Below are 23,698 nucleotides of genomic sequence, written 5' to 3' on the forward strand. Positions count from 1 at the left end.
TGATCAACTGTTTTATTTCTAATCCAGCTTCTAGATCCATAAGTTAAAATTGGTGTTTTGACTAATTTCTCTCTTATTTTATATAAATTTTATTGATAATTAAAAAATCACACGTATGCCACAGTAATTAACTTTTTAATATGAAAAAATTTGTGTGAAATGTGTACAAAAAAGAGGGTGTATCCTATACACTGGTGCGTCTTATACGCCGGCAAATACGGTATATATATTTAATGCTTTCTTGGATCTCCTCATGTCTGAGGACTCGTCACCTTCCTGATGATGCTTCGCCATTTCTTTCTCTCCTGTGCTTCTCTTATTGCTTGTTCTAGTTTAAATCCAGTGATTCTTGATATTTGGTCAATCCACCTGTTGGGAGGTTTTCCTCTTTTTCTTTTTCCACACGGTTTACCTAGATGATTACTTTTTCCAGGCAGTTGCCTTCCCTTCTACATATGTGTCCAAAATATTACAGTATTCTCTTTTCAGTTATGTTTATCAGTCTTGCATAGATATTCAGTTCTTCTAGGATACTTTTGCTTGTTCACTTTTCTGTCCAAGACACTCTTAACAATCTTCTCCAGCACCAGAGCTCAAACACCTCAATTCTTCTTCCGTCATAGTCCAAGACTCGGAAGCATAGAGAAAGATCGAAAAAACTAAGGGTTCTATAAGCTTAATTTTCGTCTTTTTGGAGATGTGCTTGTCTTTCTTCTTCTTATCTCTTTTTTACATCCATCTTTTTTTATTATTATCACTCCAAGGTAGTTGAAATGGTCGACAATTTCAATTCCTTCTATATCTATCTCTTCTGTGTTGTTTAAAATCATTATTTTGGTTTTACCTTGATTTATTCATAAACCGTGGCTTAGACTTTCCCATTCTAATTGATTTAGGATGGATTTTAATTCCTGTTCACTTGTTGCTATTATCACTGTGGCATCTGCATATCGTAGGTTAGTGATTGTTCAGCCACCTAATTTAATGCCTCCATTCCACTTTTCTAGAGATCTTTTCATTATAGTTTCGCTGTAAAGGTTGAATAGTAATGGTGAGAGTATGCATCCTTGTCTTGATCCTTTTTCAAATTGGAATGCAGGGGACAGTGAGTTTTCAATTCTCACTGTTGCTTGATTTCCTTGATATAAGTTCTTTATGAGGGTTATTAGATGGTTTGGTATTCCTGATTCTTGCATGATATCCCATAAGATATCCTACCTCATGCAGTCAAAGGCCTTGGAGTAATCTATAAAGCATAGATAAAGGCTTAAGTTGAATTTTCTTGCTTTTTCAATTATTTGTCTGATGTTAGATATATGATCTCTAGTCCCTCAACCTTTTCTGAATCCTGCTTGTTCTTCTGAGATCTGATGGTCTATAAAACTTTGTAATCTCTCCTTAATAATGTGTAGTAAAATCTTGCTGGTATGTGAGATAAGGGCAATAGTGTGGTAGTTTTCACAGTTGTTGTGATTGCCTTTTGTGTAGATTGGGATAATGGTGAAATTGGTGCAGTCATTCAGCCATCTTCCAGTCTTCCAGATTTTGTTGCATAAATCATGTATCCAGTTGACTGCATTCTCTCCAATGTTGATGTTGAAAAGGTTTTTCAACATTTCAGCTGGTATTGAATCAGGACCTGGGGCTTTGTTTTTCTTTAATTTTTTGATTGCTTGTTCTACTTCACTTTTGAGAATCTCTGGTTCTGTTTCCATGTTTTCCATAGCTCCTTCGTCTTCTTGTTGAATAGCTGGGTCCTTGTAAAGCTCGGCACAATACTCTTTCTATCTTCTGGCTATGTCATTAGTGTCATTTAAGATCTTGCCATTTTCCTCTGCAATTATATTAAGTTTTGGTTTGAATTTTTTGGTAATATCCTTAACCTTCTTGAATAAATCTGCTGTTTCATTAGAGTTGGAGTGTCTTTCTATTTCTTTACAGATGTTTTGGATATAGCTATTTTTATCTTTTTTGACAAGATTTTTTAATAACTTTATTCAGGTTCAGGTAATTTGGGTTTTGCCAATCTGTCATTTTAATTTGTTTCCTTTTTTTCAATTAGTAGGGTTTCTTTTGTAATCCATGGACTACCATTCTTTATATATTTAATATAAATTATCGAATAAAGATGGACTCGCATATCAATAAAACATTTAACTAATCATGGCATTATTTTTCAGAATGATACTGAAGCATACAAATGCAATGCTTCTGAAATAAATCAAAACCGATGACAACTATTCTGTGAAAAAACCTTTAGTGCAAATTGTTTCTGAACTTGCCAAGAAGAGCAATAACAAAAAATTAAGTTTTATTTGAAAAGACATAACATGGTCAGGTCGTAAGCTTCCTGAAGCTGAAAAAGATGTGATGAGGTTATCTCACGATTTTTACAAGAAAAAGAAAAGGAAGATGATGGCATCATTTGAAGAGAAAGTCAGAGATTTAATCACACCTTCAATGAATGAATTGATTTATCACAAAATTTTGAAATAAATTATTTCAAAATTAATCTGCATGGAAATGATACCAAAATTTAGTCTTCAGTTGGTTCAAATTTATACTTAGTGTTTTTGCATCTCAACCAGTAGAAATGGTCAGAAATCATTCGATTACTTTCATTATCAATTTTGAAAAGTATACTGTCACAATTAGCTGGTGGCAGTAGTAGCTTCTGATAATACTTGTGAGATGGCAGCAGTAACAACTGCTGAATTATCAGCAATATATACTTATTTATAGATACTTATATGGTTTACACATGTTGGAAAAATGTAGAATTTTATTTAAAAAAACTCTAATATATTTCTTCCAGTGTAACATGGATATCATCAGAGGGAAAGACAAGCAACTACATTCAAAACATGATTCACAAGAATGAGTCATATAGCAGGTGCTTACTAGCTCATGTCTTAGTCACAGCTGAGTTCAAAGGAACATTTGTAAAAGTTTCTACAGATTAAATAAGTTAATATAAAAATATTATGAATACCTAATAGTAATGCCTTTTTAGAACTTGCAGATTGGCATACAATCTAAGTGATTAAGGTTCAAATGATTTTGTAGCATTTCACATTTCAAGAAATGGATTCTAATCAAAGCAGAGTGGCCATTCTGCCAAAAGTAGCAATGACAACATGAGTAGGGTACTTGATAAGACACCTGGTAAGGAGAGAGGTAATGTATCCTTTCTAGATGATTAGAAAGAAGACAGTTTCTCAGCTGTTTTGAAGGAAGCGTATAGATTGAATTTGTGAAGAATCTATGCTATTTGTTCATACATTCCTTTAAGGTAGGGTATTGAAATTCTTTTCACATTGGATTGTAGTTTGGTCAGTGAATGATAATTATCAATAATTTTTTGAATGGTAATTTCATTGTAATCATTAGACATCAGATTGCTTTCAGTTTTATTTAATTCATCTAACAAAAGGAAATTAGAAATGCATATTGCATGAATTCTATGTACAAGACTTTTGATAATACCTATCTTCTGTGATGAACGATAGTGTGAAGACAAGGGAATATATCTGCCAGTAAAGGTTAGTTTTTGATAAAGCAGAAATTCAACATGATCAAAAGATTTCAAATTATTAAACTATCCAAAATGGGTAGACATTTTGGATAGTTTAATTGTTGGATTCACGTTAACTATAGGGAACTTGATACAGGAGTACAAAGAGTTTATTTTTTCCAGGAACTTAAGTAATTTTGTCTCTAAGCATGACCAGACCACAAAGATACCATCAATAAAACTAAGCTATATATTTGGTTGATGGAAAAATAGTGTGAAAAAGTTGTTTTTCTATAAAATAATCAGCTAAAGCTGGTGAGATAGAACTGCCCATTACTGTTCCTTTGATTTGTTTCAACAACTTGTTCTGCCCATTTAAATTGATGGTGAATTTAAGTAAATTAACAATATCTTCTGCAAAACTTCACCGCAAAAATTGAAGTCTCTCTTGTAGTGGGATGTTGGTGAATAGAAAGACTACATCAAATGAACCCATAATTTTGCTATTATATAGATAGAGATCTTTAATTCTCTCCTTAAAGTTAAGGCTGTTTTTAATATAAGAATGGTGCGACCATTTGAGATTCTGAAGATGATGAGAAAGATGACTGACTGCTCTGCTTTGATTAGAATCCAAGAACATCCAGACTACATTGCACTTTTGGATTCTAGCAAACCCCCCTTGCTTCTCATGATATTAATGCTATGTACAGAGTTCTCCAGAGAAGACAAAGGTTCTTCATTTCAGCAAGTGTCCATGCAGTTAGCCTAGTGGCTATACACTTTGCAACCATATGCCTGGGGAAGGAGTGTCTTAGGTTCGATTCCCATCAGTGACGTGAGGAGCTTAAGGATCTTTCTCAGCCATAGCCAAGTTAGCCGGTCTTGGGCATGGACAGCAGGGTTTTTCGTCCAGTTTTTCTGGGATTTTTCATCCTGCAAGCAGGTAAACTGGCCCTGTGTATACACAGGCTACAGTCATAGGATATACTTAATCCCTCATTAGAAGGACTCAACCAGTCCTAAGGGGGCAGTTGAGGGGGGGGGGAACCCCACATGAATAAAATAAAAAATTTCAGCAAGTTCAAGTCTGATCAAATTTGAAACTTGTCTGAACCTTAACCACCTAGACTATGCAGATCTTCAAGTTTTGGAAAGTAATGACTATTAACTGCTTATATGTAAATATATATATATTTTTATAGGCTATTTAATCAACAGAAACCTTTACAAATGTTCCTTGAAACTCTATAATAGTGTAATCCTGTCAATTCTTATGATTAATCTTTTGAATGTGGTTAGCTGAATTTCTCCCTGATCTGTTACATCGGGGAGAAATTCAGGATTTCTCTACATGTGTTAGCTGTATAAGTATCTACAGATATGTTTAGTGCATGTTCACTTAAAACATTTAATAATTAATAATAATAAATATATTTTTTTTTTACTTAGTTAAAATATTTAGACTCGTTGAAAATTTTTTCACTTGGATGTAAATTAAATACCAGTTAGAATATATAGAGTGTCAGGAAAGAAAGCAAAACCACCAAGAAATTGTATTCTTGTTTAATCCTATTTCCACATGTATGCAAACAAGGTTTGCATATGAAGTGTCTTCATGACTAGGCTGCTTGTATATAGTGCTAATGACCTCACATTAATTTCCTTAGTATCCCATAATGCAAAGCATACATCCTTTCGGGCATGTATAATGCTATGCATAGGTAGGTTGTGATATCTAAGATATTGGCATCTCAGTGGAGCTGTGGAGTGTTGAATGCCATGTAGATGCACTTCTTTTTTATGATTTTTTTTTTCATGCGCAAGTCTGCCATGTGTCCCAGCTTGGTAATCTGTATGTCAGCATAGGTCTATTTTTATAGGAGCAGCTTGTTTTCCATACCTAGTCAACTGCACAAGTAAACAAGTAAAGTTGTCCTATTGCTTTGTTTGCTTTTGAGCAAGTGTAATCTACATAGGACACAACGTGGAGTCCTTTGTCTAGCTGTATCTTTAAGCGTGTCTGGACAGTTCATCAGCAACAATTAATTGCAGAGAAAATTCATCATGGAGACTATTCATCACAGAGGAGAATTCATCATGGAGATTATTCATCATTGGAAATTTAATTGTGGGGAAAATTCATCGCGGATATGTGTGAAAAAAATTTTTTTTTTTAAATTTACGTATAAAGTTATTCATGTTCTTTCTTACTACAGACTCTGTAGATGGAAGATTAATTGTTAAAGAACTGGGATAGGATGGTGAGGGAGAAAGAGCACCATATTGAAGAATAGTTATATCCAACTATCGTGGCAATCAATTTTCTAACTAAGGTTATGAATAAAAAATAAAGAAAACAATTTGTAACAGATGGAGGCTGTATTTATTTTAAGATTTGGATTTTTATGAATTTATAAAATAATTGTTTGACAAAAAAATTATCTTGAATCAAGTTCTGAGAAAATAAAATGTATTGGCGACTAAGATAATTAGCAAAAAAAAAAAATGCTGCTGGTATTTTTTTAGAGGTCATGCCAGTAGAATAACCTGTGATCAAATTCATTGTTTCTTTACTCACTGTATGTAATGTAACTCAGCTTGTGCTTGTGTATTTGTATATACTCCAGATGATGATCTTGATATGAAGATCGAAACGTCGGTAAATTAAAAGAGTTATTTATAACACAGTTGTCAAGTCCATAATTTCTAAAATGAATGCTGATCACCATGTAACACTAAAAGAAAGGATGATAGTGGTATTGTTCTCTCCAGAGTGATACCATCTTATGTGAAGAAATATGAAAGGATCTCTTATTTGCAGTGGCATTAATAACTATAATTATATGATAAAACAAGTGGCAAAAGTAAATGTAACTTGTAGGTGATATAATGTGACTAGTGATGTGCCACAAGGATCTGTTCTTGGACCACTGCTGTTTAATTTGTTCATTAATGATATAGGAAAGGATCTGAGAGGAACAGTTCATTTGTTTGCGGATGATGCAAAGTTGGGTAGGGCAATAGTGAATGCAGATGATGTCAAAATTTTGCAGGATGATTTGGATAGATTGGAGGTCTGGGCTAAGGAGAATGGATGTCAATTTAATGTGGCAAAATGTAAGGTTATACATTTTGGGGTGAAAAGATTAGCAGCAGTTTACTACATTGGTGGAAATGTACTCCGGGAAATTGATGAGGCACGAGATTTAGGAGTGTTGGTGGATAAGGAGTTGAAGTTTAGGGGGCACATTGCAAAAGTGGCCAAATCAGCTCATCAAATCACTTGGTTGCTGATTGATACGTTGACAAGCAGAGACAAGCATGTTATTGTTCTTCTGTATCGAGCCTTGATAAGACCCCATCTCGACTGCTGTGCCCAGATTTGGTCACCTAGGTTTCTTCTTGATGGGGAGGAGGTTGAGAGGATCCAGAGGCAAGTGACCAAGATGATAGCAGGTCTGTGGAATGAACCTTACGAGAACAGGTTGAGGATTTGTGGGTTGCAAAAATTGGTTGATAGGCGGAGGAGGGGAGATATGATTGAGACATTCAAATTACTGAAGGGTTTCTATAAAATTAATTCAGAAGATATTTTTGAGAACAGGGCTGGTTGTGGGAGGACTAGGGGACATCCATGGAAGCTGGGCAAGAGTGTGGTTAGTAAGGGTGTTAGAGCTGGGTTCTTTACTTTTAGAGTGGTAAATGAGTGGAATGGGCTGCCAGAGTCTGTGGTGGGTGCTGTGACAGTGAATGAGTTTAAGGTGAGGTATGATAGAAACTGTATGAATGCTGAATAGTTGTGATGAACATGATTTGGGGCCTCCCTTGATGAGTCTAAGGACTCCCTGAAGTTGCCCGTAATAATAATAATAATAATAATTTAGATTCCAGTTACCGAGTAAACAGCAAGCAACTGCGTTTCTGACAATAGGTAACTGAACATAGCTACTATGTTCAGTTACCTATTGTCAGAAATGTGTTCTCGTCAGCATGAAGGATTATCACACCTTCTAATGAATATGACAGTCAAATACACTTGATGTTCATGTTTTTTCAACAGGTGGTCTGACTCAGTTTGTAGACCTGTGGACTGAATTTGATGTATAGAAGGATTTTTATAACAGTGATAAATTTCCCTTAAATGGAATACTGCAGTTTATGTATCAACATATTTATGTATCAGTTTATGAAGGTCTGTTGATATAATGCCAAAAATATCAGAAATATGGAGAAAGAGTTTTTGATATTGGATGAAAATTTGCCAAAAGTTATAGCATTAGTGAGAGTTGATTGACAACTGATGATATAGTTACAGGAATAGAATGTAAGGAGTATAGTATTATCAGGGAGGATAGAGAGAATTGGGATGGTGATGGGGGTATTGCTGATGATAGCAGAGGAACTGCAGCCAGAAAGAGTAGGCGGTCACCAGGAAAACAGAGAGGTAAAAGCATTATATTCGAGACAACCTGGTGTGAGATAGAGATGACAAACCAAGTGTATATTTTGTTGAATAGGACAAAATACATTTGGTTGCTGCTGTTGGTTGGGATTCTCAAAAAGTGTGGAAAATATCATTAGCAAATTAGCACAATGAGTGCAAGCTAAGTAATTATTATGGAAAAATCTCATCTATAAGACTGATGGAGGAAAAATCACATGGTGGAAAAGAAGTGGAATTTAATTTGCTTATCAAGAGATAATTACTTGAAAAAGCATGTGAATGAGGAGACTCTCTGGGTTTGAGAGGACTGAATCTGGTAATAAAATCAGAGGATCCGTCCATAACTAAGATAGCCACATTGCCTTCAATTGGGGAAAGTTATCATGCAGTCTTGACTTGAGAAGTTACCAAACATGTGATATATATTCTGTTAAGAAGGGATGTATGTAAAACTATATGGCAGGTGATTATGACAAGCTTATTAAACAACTTGTAGTAGTGCCCTGGCATGGCATGAGATTCTACAGGGAATATGTTAGCAGCATGGGAGATGGTCAAAAGTGTGTGAAGAAAGTAATATCAAACTATATACCAAAGGTCAGGAGGATAAATCAGGAATTAGATGGAAGAGTAGTATCCTTAAGATAGAGTTGCATAAAAAAAAGAATGTGTGGATGGTATATAAGTAGAAATCTGATAAGTAAACTCACAAGCAGCACAAAGCATAGGCAAGAAGGGTGACCAGCATGGTAAAGAGTGCAAAATGAAAAGATGAATCAGATTATGAAAGGAATTTATGCAATCACACCAAAAGAAATTACAGAGGTCTTTTGATGTGTGGCAAGTAATGTGGGAGGATAACTTTTAATGAGTGTTGATGGTAAGGAAGTGACTGAAGTAGATAAAATTCAGCTACTTTAGATATTGCAGTGACGTATACTGATGTGGACGTAGAGGTTGATGAATTAGAAGTACTTTGGATATTGCAGGACCTCATTGCAAATACAGCCATGGTATTAAGTGGAATATCATCTTCAGCTTGCATATTATGACACTGTGCAAAAGGAATTGGCATTATCTCTGACTAGGCTGTTTCACTTAAGTTTCAACTTCCAAGAGATTAAAAGGGGGACAAAATAGTTAATTTGCATAAATGAAGTTCCAGGACATAAGTAGCAAATTATAGACCAACCAGTACCTCAGGAGAGTTGGTAAAGATATTGGAGAAATTGGTCAAAGACAGAATTCAGGATTGGGTTGATGAGAATATGATATTTGTGATGACAGCATGTCTTTGTGAAGGCGAGGTTGTGCCTTAGTAATTTATCCACCTCTTAGAATAGAATTATAGTTAAGTTAGATAAATGGGATGGATACACAAAGATACTGTTGGATTTTGCATAGATATGTGACAAGATTTCACATAGATAGAACTCTGTTTCACACAAATTGGAGCAAATAGGGATGGATATTGAAGCTGGTAACATGGACACAAGGGTATCTGACAGATGATATGGGAAATGATGTGAGTGAAAATATTTAGTAGTTTGTTGATGGTGCAAAATTAGGCTTCATAATAGTTAATCAAGCCAATTTAGATAGAGAGCTTGCAGAATGGTTTAAATAGGTTGACAGTATGGGTAAAAGATAAGGTTTGCTAATATTGGAAAGTTATACATTTTTAGATGAAAAGATTACAAGCTGTATTGATGGAAATGTACTCAGAAAACTTGATGTAGCTAAGAATTTAGAGATGTTGGTTTGGTGGATAGGAAGTTTAACTTTATAGGGGACATTTCAGAGCTGGCCAATTTTGCTCATAGGATTACTTGATTATTGAGGAACACATTAACAAGCAGAGATAAAAAAGTTGTTGCTCATGAAGCTTTGATGTGGCTATCTGGATTACTGTGTGCAAATCTATTCACCTGGATTTCTTGGGGAATGAGGTATTGTTGAAGAGAATCCAGAAGCAAGGACCGATATGGTGAATGGTCTATGGAATGCATGCTATGAGGTTGCAGAAATTGATGTAGGTGAAAAAGAAGGAATATGATAAAAACATATACTAAAAGAGTTTTATACTGACTGAGCTACTGAGGCTCTCATCACTTGCCCTAGTATCCCATAATACAAAGCACACTTCATAATGCTAAGCATTGGGGAAGGAGGGTTCACATCCCAGACTGGTTTTTACCTTTATTGAGGTCTCATCAGTGGGAGCCAGATCCAAGGAAGATACCAAGATTGATTTAATACAGAATTCATATATTTCCTGTATACAAGTAGTAAAAAGGTGTATCAAAACCAAGTGAAAAAAATTGCTAAAACTATCTCTGATTGAGAGTATTTTAATAATCAGGTGATGCATCTTGTTATATATTTTCATTTCATTTTCATATATGTTCATTCTATATTATTTTCATTTCAAGTATTTAGTCATCCATCCATCCTTCCATTCCATCCATTTCTCATCTGTCCAAGACAGGATGAGTCCCCTGATTAGGGACCTTAGGCAATTTAATGCAGCTGCTTGCCATTCCTCTGCTGCATCTCCCAAGGGGAAAGTATTTTATATCTGTAGAACTGTGTGTTCTACAGATACTTTTATATCTTTTATGAGGAATGAAAAAACTTTCTGAGGTAAAAAAAACCCTCTGCCTCTGTATGAGACTGGCTAATTTACCATTTGATTGAAAAGACCTGATAAAGGTTCCTCACATCATAGACGGGATTAATGTCTGGGTCTTTTCAACCAAAGGGGTTTATCTATATCAGGCCTGCACAACTTGATTGTCTTTGAGGACCAAACCCAACTTGGACCACCTGACCAAGAGCCAGATCATTTCGGACCTTGAATCTTTTTCAGACACTTTTCTATCAACTCTCCCTCAGCAAATGATTTGCCAGCACAAACTATTTCTTGTGATATTTTTAAGCTTACCTTTGTGGCAACTTCATTTGCAGATGTCACTTTTTAAAGGCTTGTTGCTCACTGCTAAGGACTTTCAATAACTTTGCTGCTTTTATTTGCTTTTCACTTGCATCCAACTTGCCAAAGTTAGGATGTTTCGATTCAAAATGACATCTCAGATTGTACTCTTTGGGCATGGCGATAGATTCCCAGCAAACAATGCACACTATTTTGTTCTTCAACAATGTAAAAAAATATTTGTTTGTCCACGCAGGGTTGAATACTCGATGTTCCGAATCTATTTTACGCTTTTTTTACTTAAGCTCATTGTGTCGAGATTGACAATATTAGTTACAAAAAACTAATGATGACAAACTCACAGTAATGCAGGTTATGATAACAGTTATGTAATGTATTGCTCCAGCTACAACCAACCACCACACTGCCAAAGCCAGTCAAGGCACGGCCAACTTTGTGTAATACAATTCATTCTTGTTTGTAGACATCAAGTCGTTATCACGGACATGTAACTTTGAATTTTCCCACAGCGACACTAGCACTAACAAAACCTTGAACCGATTATAATAATTTTTTTATTAAATATGACAGTGCGAATAACTCCAAATGCAATTTATTGTTGAGCTGAAAGAAACATGATTGTGACATTAATCGCATGAACGTAAACATGCAGAGTCTTAGTAAAAATTTAATTCAACAGGAATAAATCATCTAATTTCATATTTCCCCGTATGATTAAATAATTTCAATCAGGCAGATGGACCAAAATAAATAACATTGTGGGCCGCATGTGGCCTGCGGGCAGTATGTTGTGCAGGTCTGATCTATATCAACTGAGCTACAAAGGCTCTGTCTCTGGTTAGCAATATACTAAATTATATAATACTCCAATAATTCATTGAATTTTTTGTATTATGGTTAACTATAATAATGAAAAGAATCAGTAAAACGTGTACATCATGAGGTATACATTTTAATGATTAGTATATAAAAATGTTAATTTCTTTCTGTTTTGATAGCTGTGAAGGTTGTAAAGGTTTCTTTAAAAGGACTGTTAGGAAAGACTTGACATATGCATGCAGGGAAGATAGAAACTGCATCATAGATAAGAGACAAAGAAATCGTTGTCAGTATTGCCGCTATCAGAAATGTCTTGCAATGGGCATGAAAAGAGAAGGTAAGATTGTGTGATGTTAATCTACAAAATTTGTTAGTCCTTGTTCCTACTATCATTGGGATCAAATCAGTGTGGGTGGCAGCACCAAATGCAGAGAGAACATTGATTTGCTTGTATAATTTTTCATTTAATTATATACCACTGCATGTTGCCCTAAATCAACGTTAGCTATAACAATATCCATGTTCTGGTAAAAATATTCAAATAATGATTTATCGTTTTTCATAAATTAAATGGATATTGAGTTCTGATACATTTTGCTAAATCATTATAACGTATGCCACTTAATTGTTACATGTGAGACTATGCAATACTAAGATCATTAAATGGAAACTACATATCATTATAATCACTAGTAATTGTAATTATGCCTACATTTTGGCTGTATCCATAGCCATCACTAGAGTGAACAGGATAAAATTAAAAACAAACTAAATGTTTTAAATTGATAGAGAAGTGTTCCAATTTCATGCTTATAGCTATACAATGTCTGTGAATGAATATAACATTTTTAAATAATGATATTTAGAACTGAATTCTTTGAAGATTCATTTGACAGTCCCTGTGTCTAACAGTCTTTAAAAGGTTTGCTAAACTTCTACAGGTCAGGTTTTTTTTTTACTGCCTTTCAGATATTTAGAAAAATAACTTCTTGTTTACAATCTGTTAGACTGATTGCTTCTTTATCCTTCACTGTACATGAAGGATAAAGAATGTAATCAGTCTTTTAATAGTTTTTGTTATCTTACTTTGGAAAAACTAACAAATCGACTACATAGTATGCAAAGAAGGGCATTATGACTACATCCACTTTCTTCAGACCGGAAAGTCTGTTGAAAGCGGGCACAGAACCTATTTGGATCTGTGCCCGCTCATTCAAATTTGTAGATCTCGGAACAGGGAAGATTCCACAGGAATGGAAGAAATGTATGGTAATTCCATTGCACAAGGGTAGTGCAAAGACCGATGTATCCAACTATCGACCAATTAGTATCTAAAGAGTGGTGGTGAATATTTTGGAAAAATTGGTTAGGGCCTGCATTCAGAAATGGGTTGACAGTGAATATCCACTTTGCACTGAACAACATGGGTTTACTAAGGCAGGGTTTCTCAAACCTTTTCTATGACAGAACACTTCACAAATCCTGAATTTTCACGGAACAAACACCTTGGTTATTTTGTAATGTATTAATTAATAATTAATTGGTAATTCAGCTGATTTTTATTATTAATTAATAATTAAACATCAATTATATTAATTTGTGCTGATTTTCATTGACATATCCCATTCTGATCACCAAAAATTTATAATATTATAAGTACTTACAAGTAAATGCAGACTTTTTCTCCTGTGTGCTGGTAGTTTTCCCCTCCTTTTGTACATCCTGGAGATCACTTTGTAGGCTTGAGGTGGATGACTCACTATCTGTTCCATCACAAACACCTTCAATAAGAGATTTCTTAATACCAAAAATAAACAAAGTGCCTTATCTCTTATTCATATTAGAATTTAAATCTGTATTCCTATTACATTTAAAAAAATCACGGCACTCTGGTTTCAGAACAAGCACTTACACATGCAATACGAACTTGCGAAGAAAGTATTCAGTATTAACAGATTTCAGAACCGGATACAGACTACCTTGATCTTCAATTTCAGTGGAAAAATTTTCTTTATACTTCCTTGCTGATTGGTCACCGACATTTGCAACACAGATGTTATTTCGTTCGGTTTTGAGAACATACCGACCATTGTTGTAATTGGCTTGCAGGCAATTTTTATGATTGGCCATAAACGGCTGTATTCTCTTTCCTGATTGCTAAAAGATTTCGATGTGTGAAAATTAACGATAATTCGTGAATATTTCCATGTTTAAAAATATGCCGCTTGGTCACTGATATTTGCTACACAGATGTCATTTACTTCAGTTTTGAGAACAGAGATTTGCCACCCATTGTTATAATCCGCTTGCAGGCAATTTTTATGACCCATCATAAACAGCAGTATTCCCTTTCCCAAATGTTGAAAAGTTTTGATGTGTGAAAATTAACGATACACAGATGTTATTAGGCATTCTGGGTCTGAGCTTTTCAACATATTCACAAATATTATTCTCCTCAGAATATTTCTACTATTATTTATTTAATTATGCTTAGAAAACTAAAAAAAATTATGCTAAAAAAAAAAAACTAAAAAAATTATGCTTAGAAAACTAAAATAACAAATTCCAAAACTTCTCGCAGAACACATATTCACCTTCTGCGGAACACAATTTGAGAAACCCTGTACTAAGGGAAGGTCATGTTTTATCAACTTGCTTACATTCTATAACAATGTTACCATTGAACTAGACAAAGGTAATGGATACACCATGATACTTTTGGATTTTGCTAAGGCTTTTGATAGAATTCAGCATGGCAGACTGCTGCATAAATTGGAGAAAATGGGTTGGGGTTATATAATATTAGCATGGATAAGAGGATGGCTGACTAACAGATATCAAAAAGTGGTATACAGGGGGATCTGAGTCTGCTAGGTTTAAGGTAACAAGTGCTGTATACCACAAGGATCAGTGCTTGGTCCACTGTTACTCAATCTGTACATTAATGATATTGGGAAGGATTTGACAAGCAACATACAGTTATTTGCTGATGATGCAAAGATAGGTAGGGTAATCAAGAATGCTGCTGATATGCAGTCTTTGCAGAATGATTTGAATAGGCTGGAATTGTGGGCATGGGAAAATGGGTGTCAGTTCAATGTCAGTAAATGCAAAGTCATTCACTTTGGCATAATTAGATATCCAACGTCGTATTATATTGGTGGGATTAGGATAGAAGAAACTGATGAGGCTAGGGATCTTTGAGTGTTAATAGATAAGAGGTTGAAGTTTAGGGGCCATGAGACAAACATTGCAAATACAACTCGAAAGATAATTGCAATACTGAAAAACATTCACATGTAAAAATAAGGATGTTATTTTGCCTCTTTACAAGGCCTTGATAAGACCTCACTTGGACTATTGTGTGCAGGTCTGGTCTCCTTGTTTCCGTTGTGATTCTGATATATTGGAAAGAGTACAAATGAGTGTTAAAAATGATATCAGGATTGTGGAATACTGATAGAAGACATTGAATACAGATTGAAGACAGATTGAGAATTTGTAGACTGCAGACACTAGCAAACAGGAGAAAGAGGGGTGATATGATTGAGACTTATAAACTTCTGAAAGGGTCATACAAGATTTCAATTGATGAATTTTTCAATTTATAGAGGGTGGGGAAAGGACGAGAGGGCATCCTTGGAAGCTGAGAATGAAGGTCACCAAGAAGGGTGTGAGGGCCAGATTTTTCTCTCAGAGGGTGGTGCGTGATTGGAATGGATTGCCATTGGATGTTGTGAGTGCAAGCAGTGTGAATGAATTCAAGAATAAGTGTGATAAGCTGGTGTGTGTAGTATGTGGCCTCCCTCGATCTGATTCCCTGGAGGTCTCTCTTAATAATAATAATATTTATATAAGATAATATGACAGTCTAACACAATATTTCTTGATTAGTTTCTGATCAACAACTTTTTTTTTTCTTTTCCACATTGGGCTGTTATTGGTTAGGTCAAATAGTATCCTACATTTTGCTCAATTAAAGTGCTCCTGGTTGCATCAATAACCTAAATTTTGGTCTTGATCTTTTTCTGGGTGTTTTGACCCTAGTTTAGAAGTGAACCTAAACTGTCATTACTAAACTCATCACTCATAATCTAAATGAAATTTCCAGGACAGGAAACTCAGCAGTGGCTCCGCTCAGTGACAGACAAAAATCTGCTACAGAGCAGGACCACTTTACTCTCCAAAATCAGTGGAAGTCACACCCAGAAGAGATACTAAGGTTAAAGTAATGCAGAGGTCATATATTTTCCATATACAAGTAGTGAAATGACTTTGGATACAAAATAGATGTTTGAAAGTTTCTTCACTTGATTCATGGTTTAATCTGTTATCTGAGTGTAAGCAAACAAAGTTGGCACGTGTAGTATCTTCAGAACTGGGCCACCTGTGTTTAGAGACTAATGATTTCACATCATTTGTGTTAGTATCCCTTAATAATGCAAAGCACACATCCTTTCAGGTGTGTCTAATGCTTGTATATATGGAAAATATATGACCTCTGCATTACTTCAAATTTGGTATCCCTTCTGGGATTGGCTCCCACTGATGAGACCTCAATAAAATTCAAAATGAGTTTAGGCAGTAGCTCTTCCCATGTATGCATAGTATGAAACACACCTGAAAGGCTATGTGCTTTGCATTATGAGATACTAAGACAACTGATGTGAAGTCATTAGCATCTATATACAAGCCCCAATTTTCTTCAGTATTATTACTTCAATCTTTTTATTCCTTCTGGTTCTGATTCCCATGGATGAAACCTCAGATTTCAGCAAAATGAATACTTTGATTTTCTTTCCTTTGTTGTTTGTTTTGATGTTTTAATTTTATTTGACTGTTGCTAGTGGTGGTTATGTCCCCCCCCACTAGCACTGGATTATTTTAGTAAATATTAAGGTTGCTAGTAATGCAGTTAATATCTGTATTATGGGATTATTTTTGGTTATATCTTCTTCTTCTTCAGTGGTCCTAAAGGCACTTAAGCGCCCACAACCTTCCAACTATACTTGGACTTTGCAACTGCAACCGTAACTCGAGATTACAGTGGTCAACCCCATGCCTCTTTGGTCATATCACAGCTACCATTTTATAGTAGTTCAGCTGCAGCATTTGCTACTGGTGTACAGTTGTTTCTATATCATGAGATTATTTAATTTTCACTCTTGCGACTGAAAGGATTCTCTTATAATCAACTGCAAAGGTTTTATTTGATTTTCCCCCCCCTGATACAGTGGTACCAATTCCTTGAAGGGTGCGAACTCTAGGAATTGACTTGCTAGTCCAAACTATCTTTTTTAAAACTAAAGTTTTAAAAGAGATAGTTGGGGCTAGCAAGATTTATTCTTTCACATCATATAGCAAAGGAAAATATTTAATTGTAGTTAAAGATGTGGAAACCAGGGATAAGCTACTACAGGGTTTTACATTCCAAAGTAGGACAATAAAAACTGAGAGATTTCCAGTGGAATATATATTAAACAATACTGAAATTGTTAAAGATACCAAGCTATTTTAAACCTGGTTTTACTCCATTTCCCAAGTAAGCAAACACACAAACAAGTCAAGTTTGCACCTGCAAGTGTTGCAAGTCTAGCTGACCCTGCACGTAGTGCAAGACCAAGGCAACTCATGGTAAAAGTAGAATAAGCTCTGATCACTAATCTTAATATTTACCCTTAATGCAAAGCACGTCTCCTGGAGGAGATGTATGATGCTTTGTATTAAAGGCAAGGGGCCACTACCCAGACCAGTTTCGACCTTTATTGAGGTCTCATCAGTGGGAGCCAGGCTAGAAATACCAAGAGATTTTAGTAATACAGAGCTTATAAGTATTTTACCAGAACAAGTTACCATAAGGTGTTTTAACCTTATTAAATAAAAATCTCAGGAGGAGATATAAATGTAGAAAGTATTTTAAAGATACCAAGCTATTTTAAACCTGGTTTTACTCCATTTCCCAAGTAAGCAAACAGACAAACAAGTCAAGTTTGTGCCTGCAAGTGTTGCAAGTCTAGCTGACCCTGCACGTAGTGCAAGACCAAGGCAACTCATGGTAAAAGTAGAATAAGCTCTGATCACTAATCTTAATATTTACCCTTAATGCAAAGCACTTTATTAAATCCACAAGTTACCATAAGGTGTTTTAACCTTATTAAATTTTTATTTAATAAAGTTAAAACACCTTATGGTAACTTGTTCTGGTAAAATACTTATAAGCTCTGTATTACTAAAATCTCTTGGTATTTCTACCCTGGCTCCCACTGATGAGACCTCAATAAAGGTCGAAACCGGTCTGGGTAGTGGTCCCTTGCCTTTAATACAAAGCATCATACATCTCCTCCAGGAGATGTGCTTTGCATTAAGGGTAAATATCAAGATTAGTGATCAGAGCTTATTCTACTTTTACCATGAGTTGCCTTGGTCTTGCACTATGTGCAGGGTCAGCTAAACTTGCAGGCGCAAACTTGATTTGTTTGTCTGTTTGCTTACTTGGGAAATGGAGTAAAACCAGGTTTAAAATAGCTTGGTATCTTTAACATTTATTATACCCAAGGAAAAATACTTTCTACAATACTGAAATTATTATCCAGACATTCTCAAAATGGGATAAAATCATAACAGATGAAGATTCAAATTGGTTTTCTGGTGAGTTCATTTTCACAATGGATATGAAGACACCTGTACCAAATTTGATCAGTACAGTGTCTGCATTGTGGTTCATACAATGGCTTGGGTAGCAACTGTCCCAAAGCTAAATGTTTTAACTGTATGAAGATCAGACATATCACTAATCAGTGTCTCAAACCCTGTGAGAAATGCAAAAGCTCTGAACACTGCATTACTACCTCTCCTTTCAGAACATTCACTGAAAAAGTGGGAGCACTAGTAGAACCAATTAGAACAGTGTGTATACATATATATATATATATATATATATATGTAGAAAGTTTTTTTACCTTGGGTATATATTATGTTAAAGATACCAAGCAATTTTATAAGCTAGGTTTTTTAATCCTTTTTCCCAAGTAAGCAAACAGACAAGTAAGTCAAGTTTGCAGCTGCATATAGTGCAACACTAGGCAACTCGTGGTAAAGGTGGAGCAAGCTCTGATCACTTTCCTTAGAATTTTCCCCTAATGCAAAGCACATTTCCTTGAGGAAATGTATGATGCTATGCATTAAGGTAATGGTCACTACCCATACCGGTTTCAACCTTTATTGAGGCCTCGTCAGTGGGAGCCAGACCTAAAAAATGCCAAGGGTAAAGTAAAGAGCTTATAAATATTTTACCTAAACAAGTTGCCATAAGGTGCTTTGACCTCATTAAATAAAAATCTCAGGATGAGAGTAATATGTAGAAATTTTTTTACCTTGGGTATATATTATGTTAAAGATACCAAGCAATTTTATAAGCTAGGTTTTTTAATCCTTTTTCCAAGTAAGCAAATAGACAAGTAAGTCAAGTTTGCAGCTGCATGTAGTGCAACACTAGGCAACTTATGGTAAAAGTGGAGCAAGCTCTGATCACTTTCCTTAGAATTTTCCCCCCATGCAAAGCACATTTCCTTGCAGAAATGTATGATGCTATGCATTAAGGTAATGGTCACTACCCATACCGGTTTTGACCTGTTTAAAGGCTGCTGTCCATTATTAAAGGAACCTATGCTAATTCAACTGCCCATCTCGTAGTTAATGGGTTCCTATCAGACTCAGTCAGAATTCAAAAAGGAAGTAAGCAAGGTTGTCCTCTTGGTCCATTGCTCTTTGCATTAGTTCTTGAACCTTTCTTGCAGGAAGTCGACAATACATGTGCTGTGCAAGGGATAACAGTTCCCTCAACTATGAAAGAAAATAAGGTATTAGCATATCCTGATGATGCAGTAGACAATTTGAATATTAATGATTCCATATACATCTGCCAGCAAAGGTTGGTTGATTGGTAGAGTGGCTGCTACTAATGGCTCATGCAAAAAGTTAAGCAAGTTTGAGCGTGGCTAGTAATTGGAAGGGTATCAATCGTTCGATGCTATTGGCACACTCTCCCTCGATGAGTCTTTGGACTGTGCAAGGGATAACAGTTCCCTTAACTATGAAAGAAAATAAGGTATTAGCATATCCTGATGATGCAGTAGACAATTTGAATATTAATGATTCCATATACATCTGCCAGGTGTCACATAATAATAATAATAATTTTTTTTAGTATTTTAGAAAAATTCAGCAAAATTAGTGGATTAACTGCTATGCTGACAAGACAAAATTAAAAGTTTTTGGAAAGTGAGATCCCGGAAGCATTCCCTTTTGTCTAATCCCTAAAAGAGAACCTCTCACTAAACTTGGAATTCCCTTCTCCACTTACCCAATATTAGAACTCAATTCAGGAACTTAAACAAAAACATTGAAACCTTAAAAGATTTGAAAATTGGACCACTTTTCTTTTGTTCTAAAGCCATAGTACTTAAAACCATAATTTTCCTTGCTCAGTTGTAAATAATAAATATTACAGACATTACAGAAGCTGAAGAAAAGCAATTATATAGTAAACCTGTGCAATTTTTTTCATCCAGCAAATACCAAAAAGTTAAAAAGGAATTTCTTCAACTATCAAAGAAGCATGGATGCTTTGGACTTCCAGTGTTAAAATTCTGCTATTTTAACAATACAGCTTCAAAAATCCATAAAATGTTACAAGACTAATCACACATTTGCAGACTTTTTCCAGTTCCACCTGAGTTTTCATTTATTGCTGTTTGGAGTAAATGATTATAAAGGTCCAAAAGCTGAGATTGTTCCTGAATACTACAACATTCTGTGCTTAACTCTAAGATTGCTACAACATTCTGGCATCGATATTCGTTCCATTAATAAAAGCAAAACTTGGTATAAAAAAATCTTTAACCTCTTTGCCATGACTTGCACTTTTCAGTACTGACAATAACACTTTGTTTCGTAACTTACTGAAGTTCCAAGAATACCCTAACAGGAGGGATCTTGCTTTGAGAATTGTGTATGGTCACCTTCCAGTAAATGCCATCAAATGGAAGTAGTTTAACATTGGAGATCCAATTTGTGACATCTGTTAATGATTGGAAATGATAGAACATACATTCTACAGTTTGCCTTCCTGCCCTGCATGTTTCGATCAGATTATGTATGTTGGGCATTGTTGTATGTTGTTATGTTGGGCATTCTATTACTTACAACAGAACAGTTTTTTTTTTTTTTTTTTTTTTTTTTTCAGTACCCCTCCAACACACACACACCTGTCAGCAATAGGAAGAGAATTTTGATTTTTATAATTAATTAATTAAAATTATTCTGTTTTAAAGTGTCTCTCGGAAGTTAGATAGGGCTAAACGGCCTCATGTACTCCCTATATATGGGATTAAAAAGGCGTTAGCTTTTTTTTTTTTTTTTAATTAATTAAAATACAATTTATGGAAAGTTAGGAAAAATATGGATTTGAAAACCAGCAATATGACATATCAATGCTTTACAATATTGTATTGCGGAAATTTTATTGTTCAGTCAGACGATTTTTATATTTAGAAAGCATTCTAGGAGATACCAAATTTTTGGCTGGGTGGTGTAGACCACCCACATAATGTGCAATATTCATGGGGGGGGGGGGGGGATTCTGTCTATTTTTACTATGAGAGGTTTTTTAAATGATTCCATCCTCTTAGTTATTGTGTGTTCTCAGTATGTGTTCCTATGGTCATTTGTAGGGCTGACTGGAGAGCAGACAGAGAAGGCGAACTCAAGGCAGTTAACTTAGATAAGGCTAACCACCTGGGTGTCAGTCATCTTTGCACTTTAGTTTCAATTGGTCTTTTGGTTGTTCAACTGCATGAAACTGGTGAAAAAGAAAAAATTCTAGCCTTTGACTACAGATGATATAAAAGAGCTGAGGCTTTTTTTCTCTCTCTCATACTATCCATCTGTCTTTACTTTCTCCTAATACTATCAGGCTCTCTTCCCCTATACTAACTGCTTTAGGCTTATGATGAACATCCCTTTTTCACCTCAATAAAGGTCAAAACTGGTTTGGATAGCAGCCCCTTCCCATAACACATAGCATTATACACACCGGAAAGGATGTGTGCTTTGCATTATGGGATACTAAGGCAATTGTGAAGATACTTCACATGCAACTTACACTTGAATAAAGGATTAAACCAAGAGTATAATTTCTTGGCATCTTTAATTTATACTTAAATCAAGTGAAAAAACTTTCAACATCCCTTTCAACACATGTTCTCATTCATTTTCCCTGTTTTCCACATGAATCCCACATTAGAAGAAGGAGAGGTGATATGATTGAGACTTTTAAACTGTTGAGAGGTGGTTATAGGGTTGACACTGAGGAGTTCTTTCACTTGGTTGAACAGCGGGAAGGAGTGATGACAAGAAGCCATCCCTGGAAGTTACAAAAGGAAACTGTGAGCAAGAGGGTGAGGAGTGGTTTCTTTGCATGGATGGTGATTGAACCATGGAATGCATTGCTTGATGGAGTGGTGAGAGCGAGAATGGTCAATGAGTTCAAGGAGTGGTATGATAGACTTTGTGTTTCTTAGGAGGGACTTCCCACGATGAGTCTTTTGACTCCATGGAGGCTTGAATAATAATAATAATTATCATACCTAGAAACATACTTGCTCTCTACTCTTTCACACTCTTCTGATGCACATCCATAACATCAATTTTTAAATTTCTGACTATCTGATTCACACTGCTTTTCAGGTCATTCATACCAATATCACTATCATCTTAGCCACATTTTCATCCCACTTCACTGCAATTGATACAATTTCTGTCATTTTTCCACACATGCACTCTTCTAAAAGTCTACTTTGCATGCTCCAAACCATTGAATTTCCTACATCACTCTCCTCACAGATCCATTCATTCTTCCTTCACTGGCATCCCTAAATTTATCCATTGACATGTTGTCTCTCTCTCTCTCTCTCTCAACTTCCATGCTTTTTCTGTTTTCCTTTTGCCTTCTTCTTTCTCTTACTCTCTCATTGTCATACTCTCTCTCTCCTCGCACTAGTTATCCTCTCAAGTCAATCTCTCCAGACATCCTTCTCCACTTCAATCCAATCTTCATGCCTTCCATTTCTTTTAGAAATACCTTGCTTTCACCCAGCATTCATTCATTGGCACAATCAAGACCATCCATCTTGACTGCTCTGTTAGAGAGCGCAGTCAAATTCATAAACCTCCTGCCCAGTCTCCTCAAACATGCTACTGGTATCTATATGTCAGCAACCACCTATTTCCATCTCACTATTTCTACTTTTTTTTTACTAAAGCCAGAGATAATATTACTCAAATTACCCAGCACTTCCCATTTCTCAACTGCCACATTTTGAACTTATGTGAAGCATCCATTCCTCAAGAGTAGGATACTACAAACTCATATGTACAATACAGTTTTTAAACAGTGAGGAACAAATGTATTATCTGCCTTTTAAAGATGGTGAAACTGATATTGGCAGCCACCATATTGGATACAATGAGTAAAGCTAAACACAAGGTACAGTAGACAAAAAATCAAAAAAAAAAAAAACTCATCCAAAAGAACATCATACAAACAAGTCAATGAAGCTAGATATCATATAGCTTTTTAAAAATTTCCATCATAATACTAAAAAAAAATTTTTTTCCCATATCACATCAATACCCTGCTTTTGAGACCATAACAAAGAACTTTTTCAAACCACTTCAATTGTCCAATAAACAAAATGGTAGTATCATACTGGGCAGTGAAATTCATCTATCACCTAAAGACATTTACAAACATTAGTGCCCATCATGGATTATATCCCACCCATGATTTATCGAATGATGAGTAGGTATTACTCATCAATCGATAAATCCTACTCATCAATACCTACTGAGTAGGTATTGATGAGTAGGATTGAATCTATGGGAAATGACCCTGGAATGGAAAAGG

General features: G+C 35.3%; 1 protein-coding gene across 1 annotated transcript in view; it reads left to right on the forward strand.

Moving 5' to 3' along the window:
• Window positions 1-23,698, forward strand: part of LOC150092422 (retinoic acid receptor RXR-alpha-B-like) — a 136,505-nt gene that overhangs the window by 67,527 nt on the left and 45,280 nt on the right. Inside the window, exon 4 of the mRNA XM_090414900.1 lies at window positions 11,913-12,070. Coding sequence (XP_090271026.1) covers window positions 11,913-12,070 — 158 coding nt within the window. The remainder of the gene's footprint in view (window positions 1-11,912; window positions 12,071-23,698) is intronic.

Source organism: Typopeltis vanoorti, chromosome 26 (assembly GCF_054136105.1).
Source record: "Typopeltis vanoorti isolate ZY-2024b chromosome 26, IOZ_Tvanoo_1.0, whole genome shotgun sequence".
Taxonomy (NCBI): Eukaryota; Metazoa; Arthropoda; class Arachnida; order Uropygi; family Thelyphonidae; genus Typopeltis; species Typopeltis vanoorti.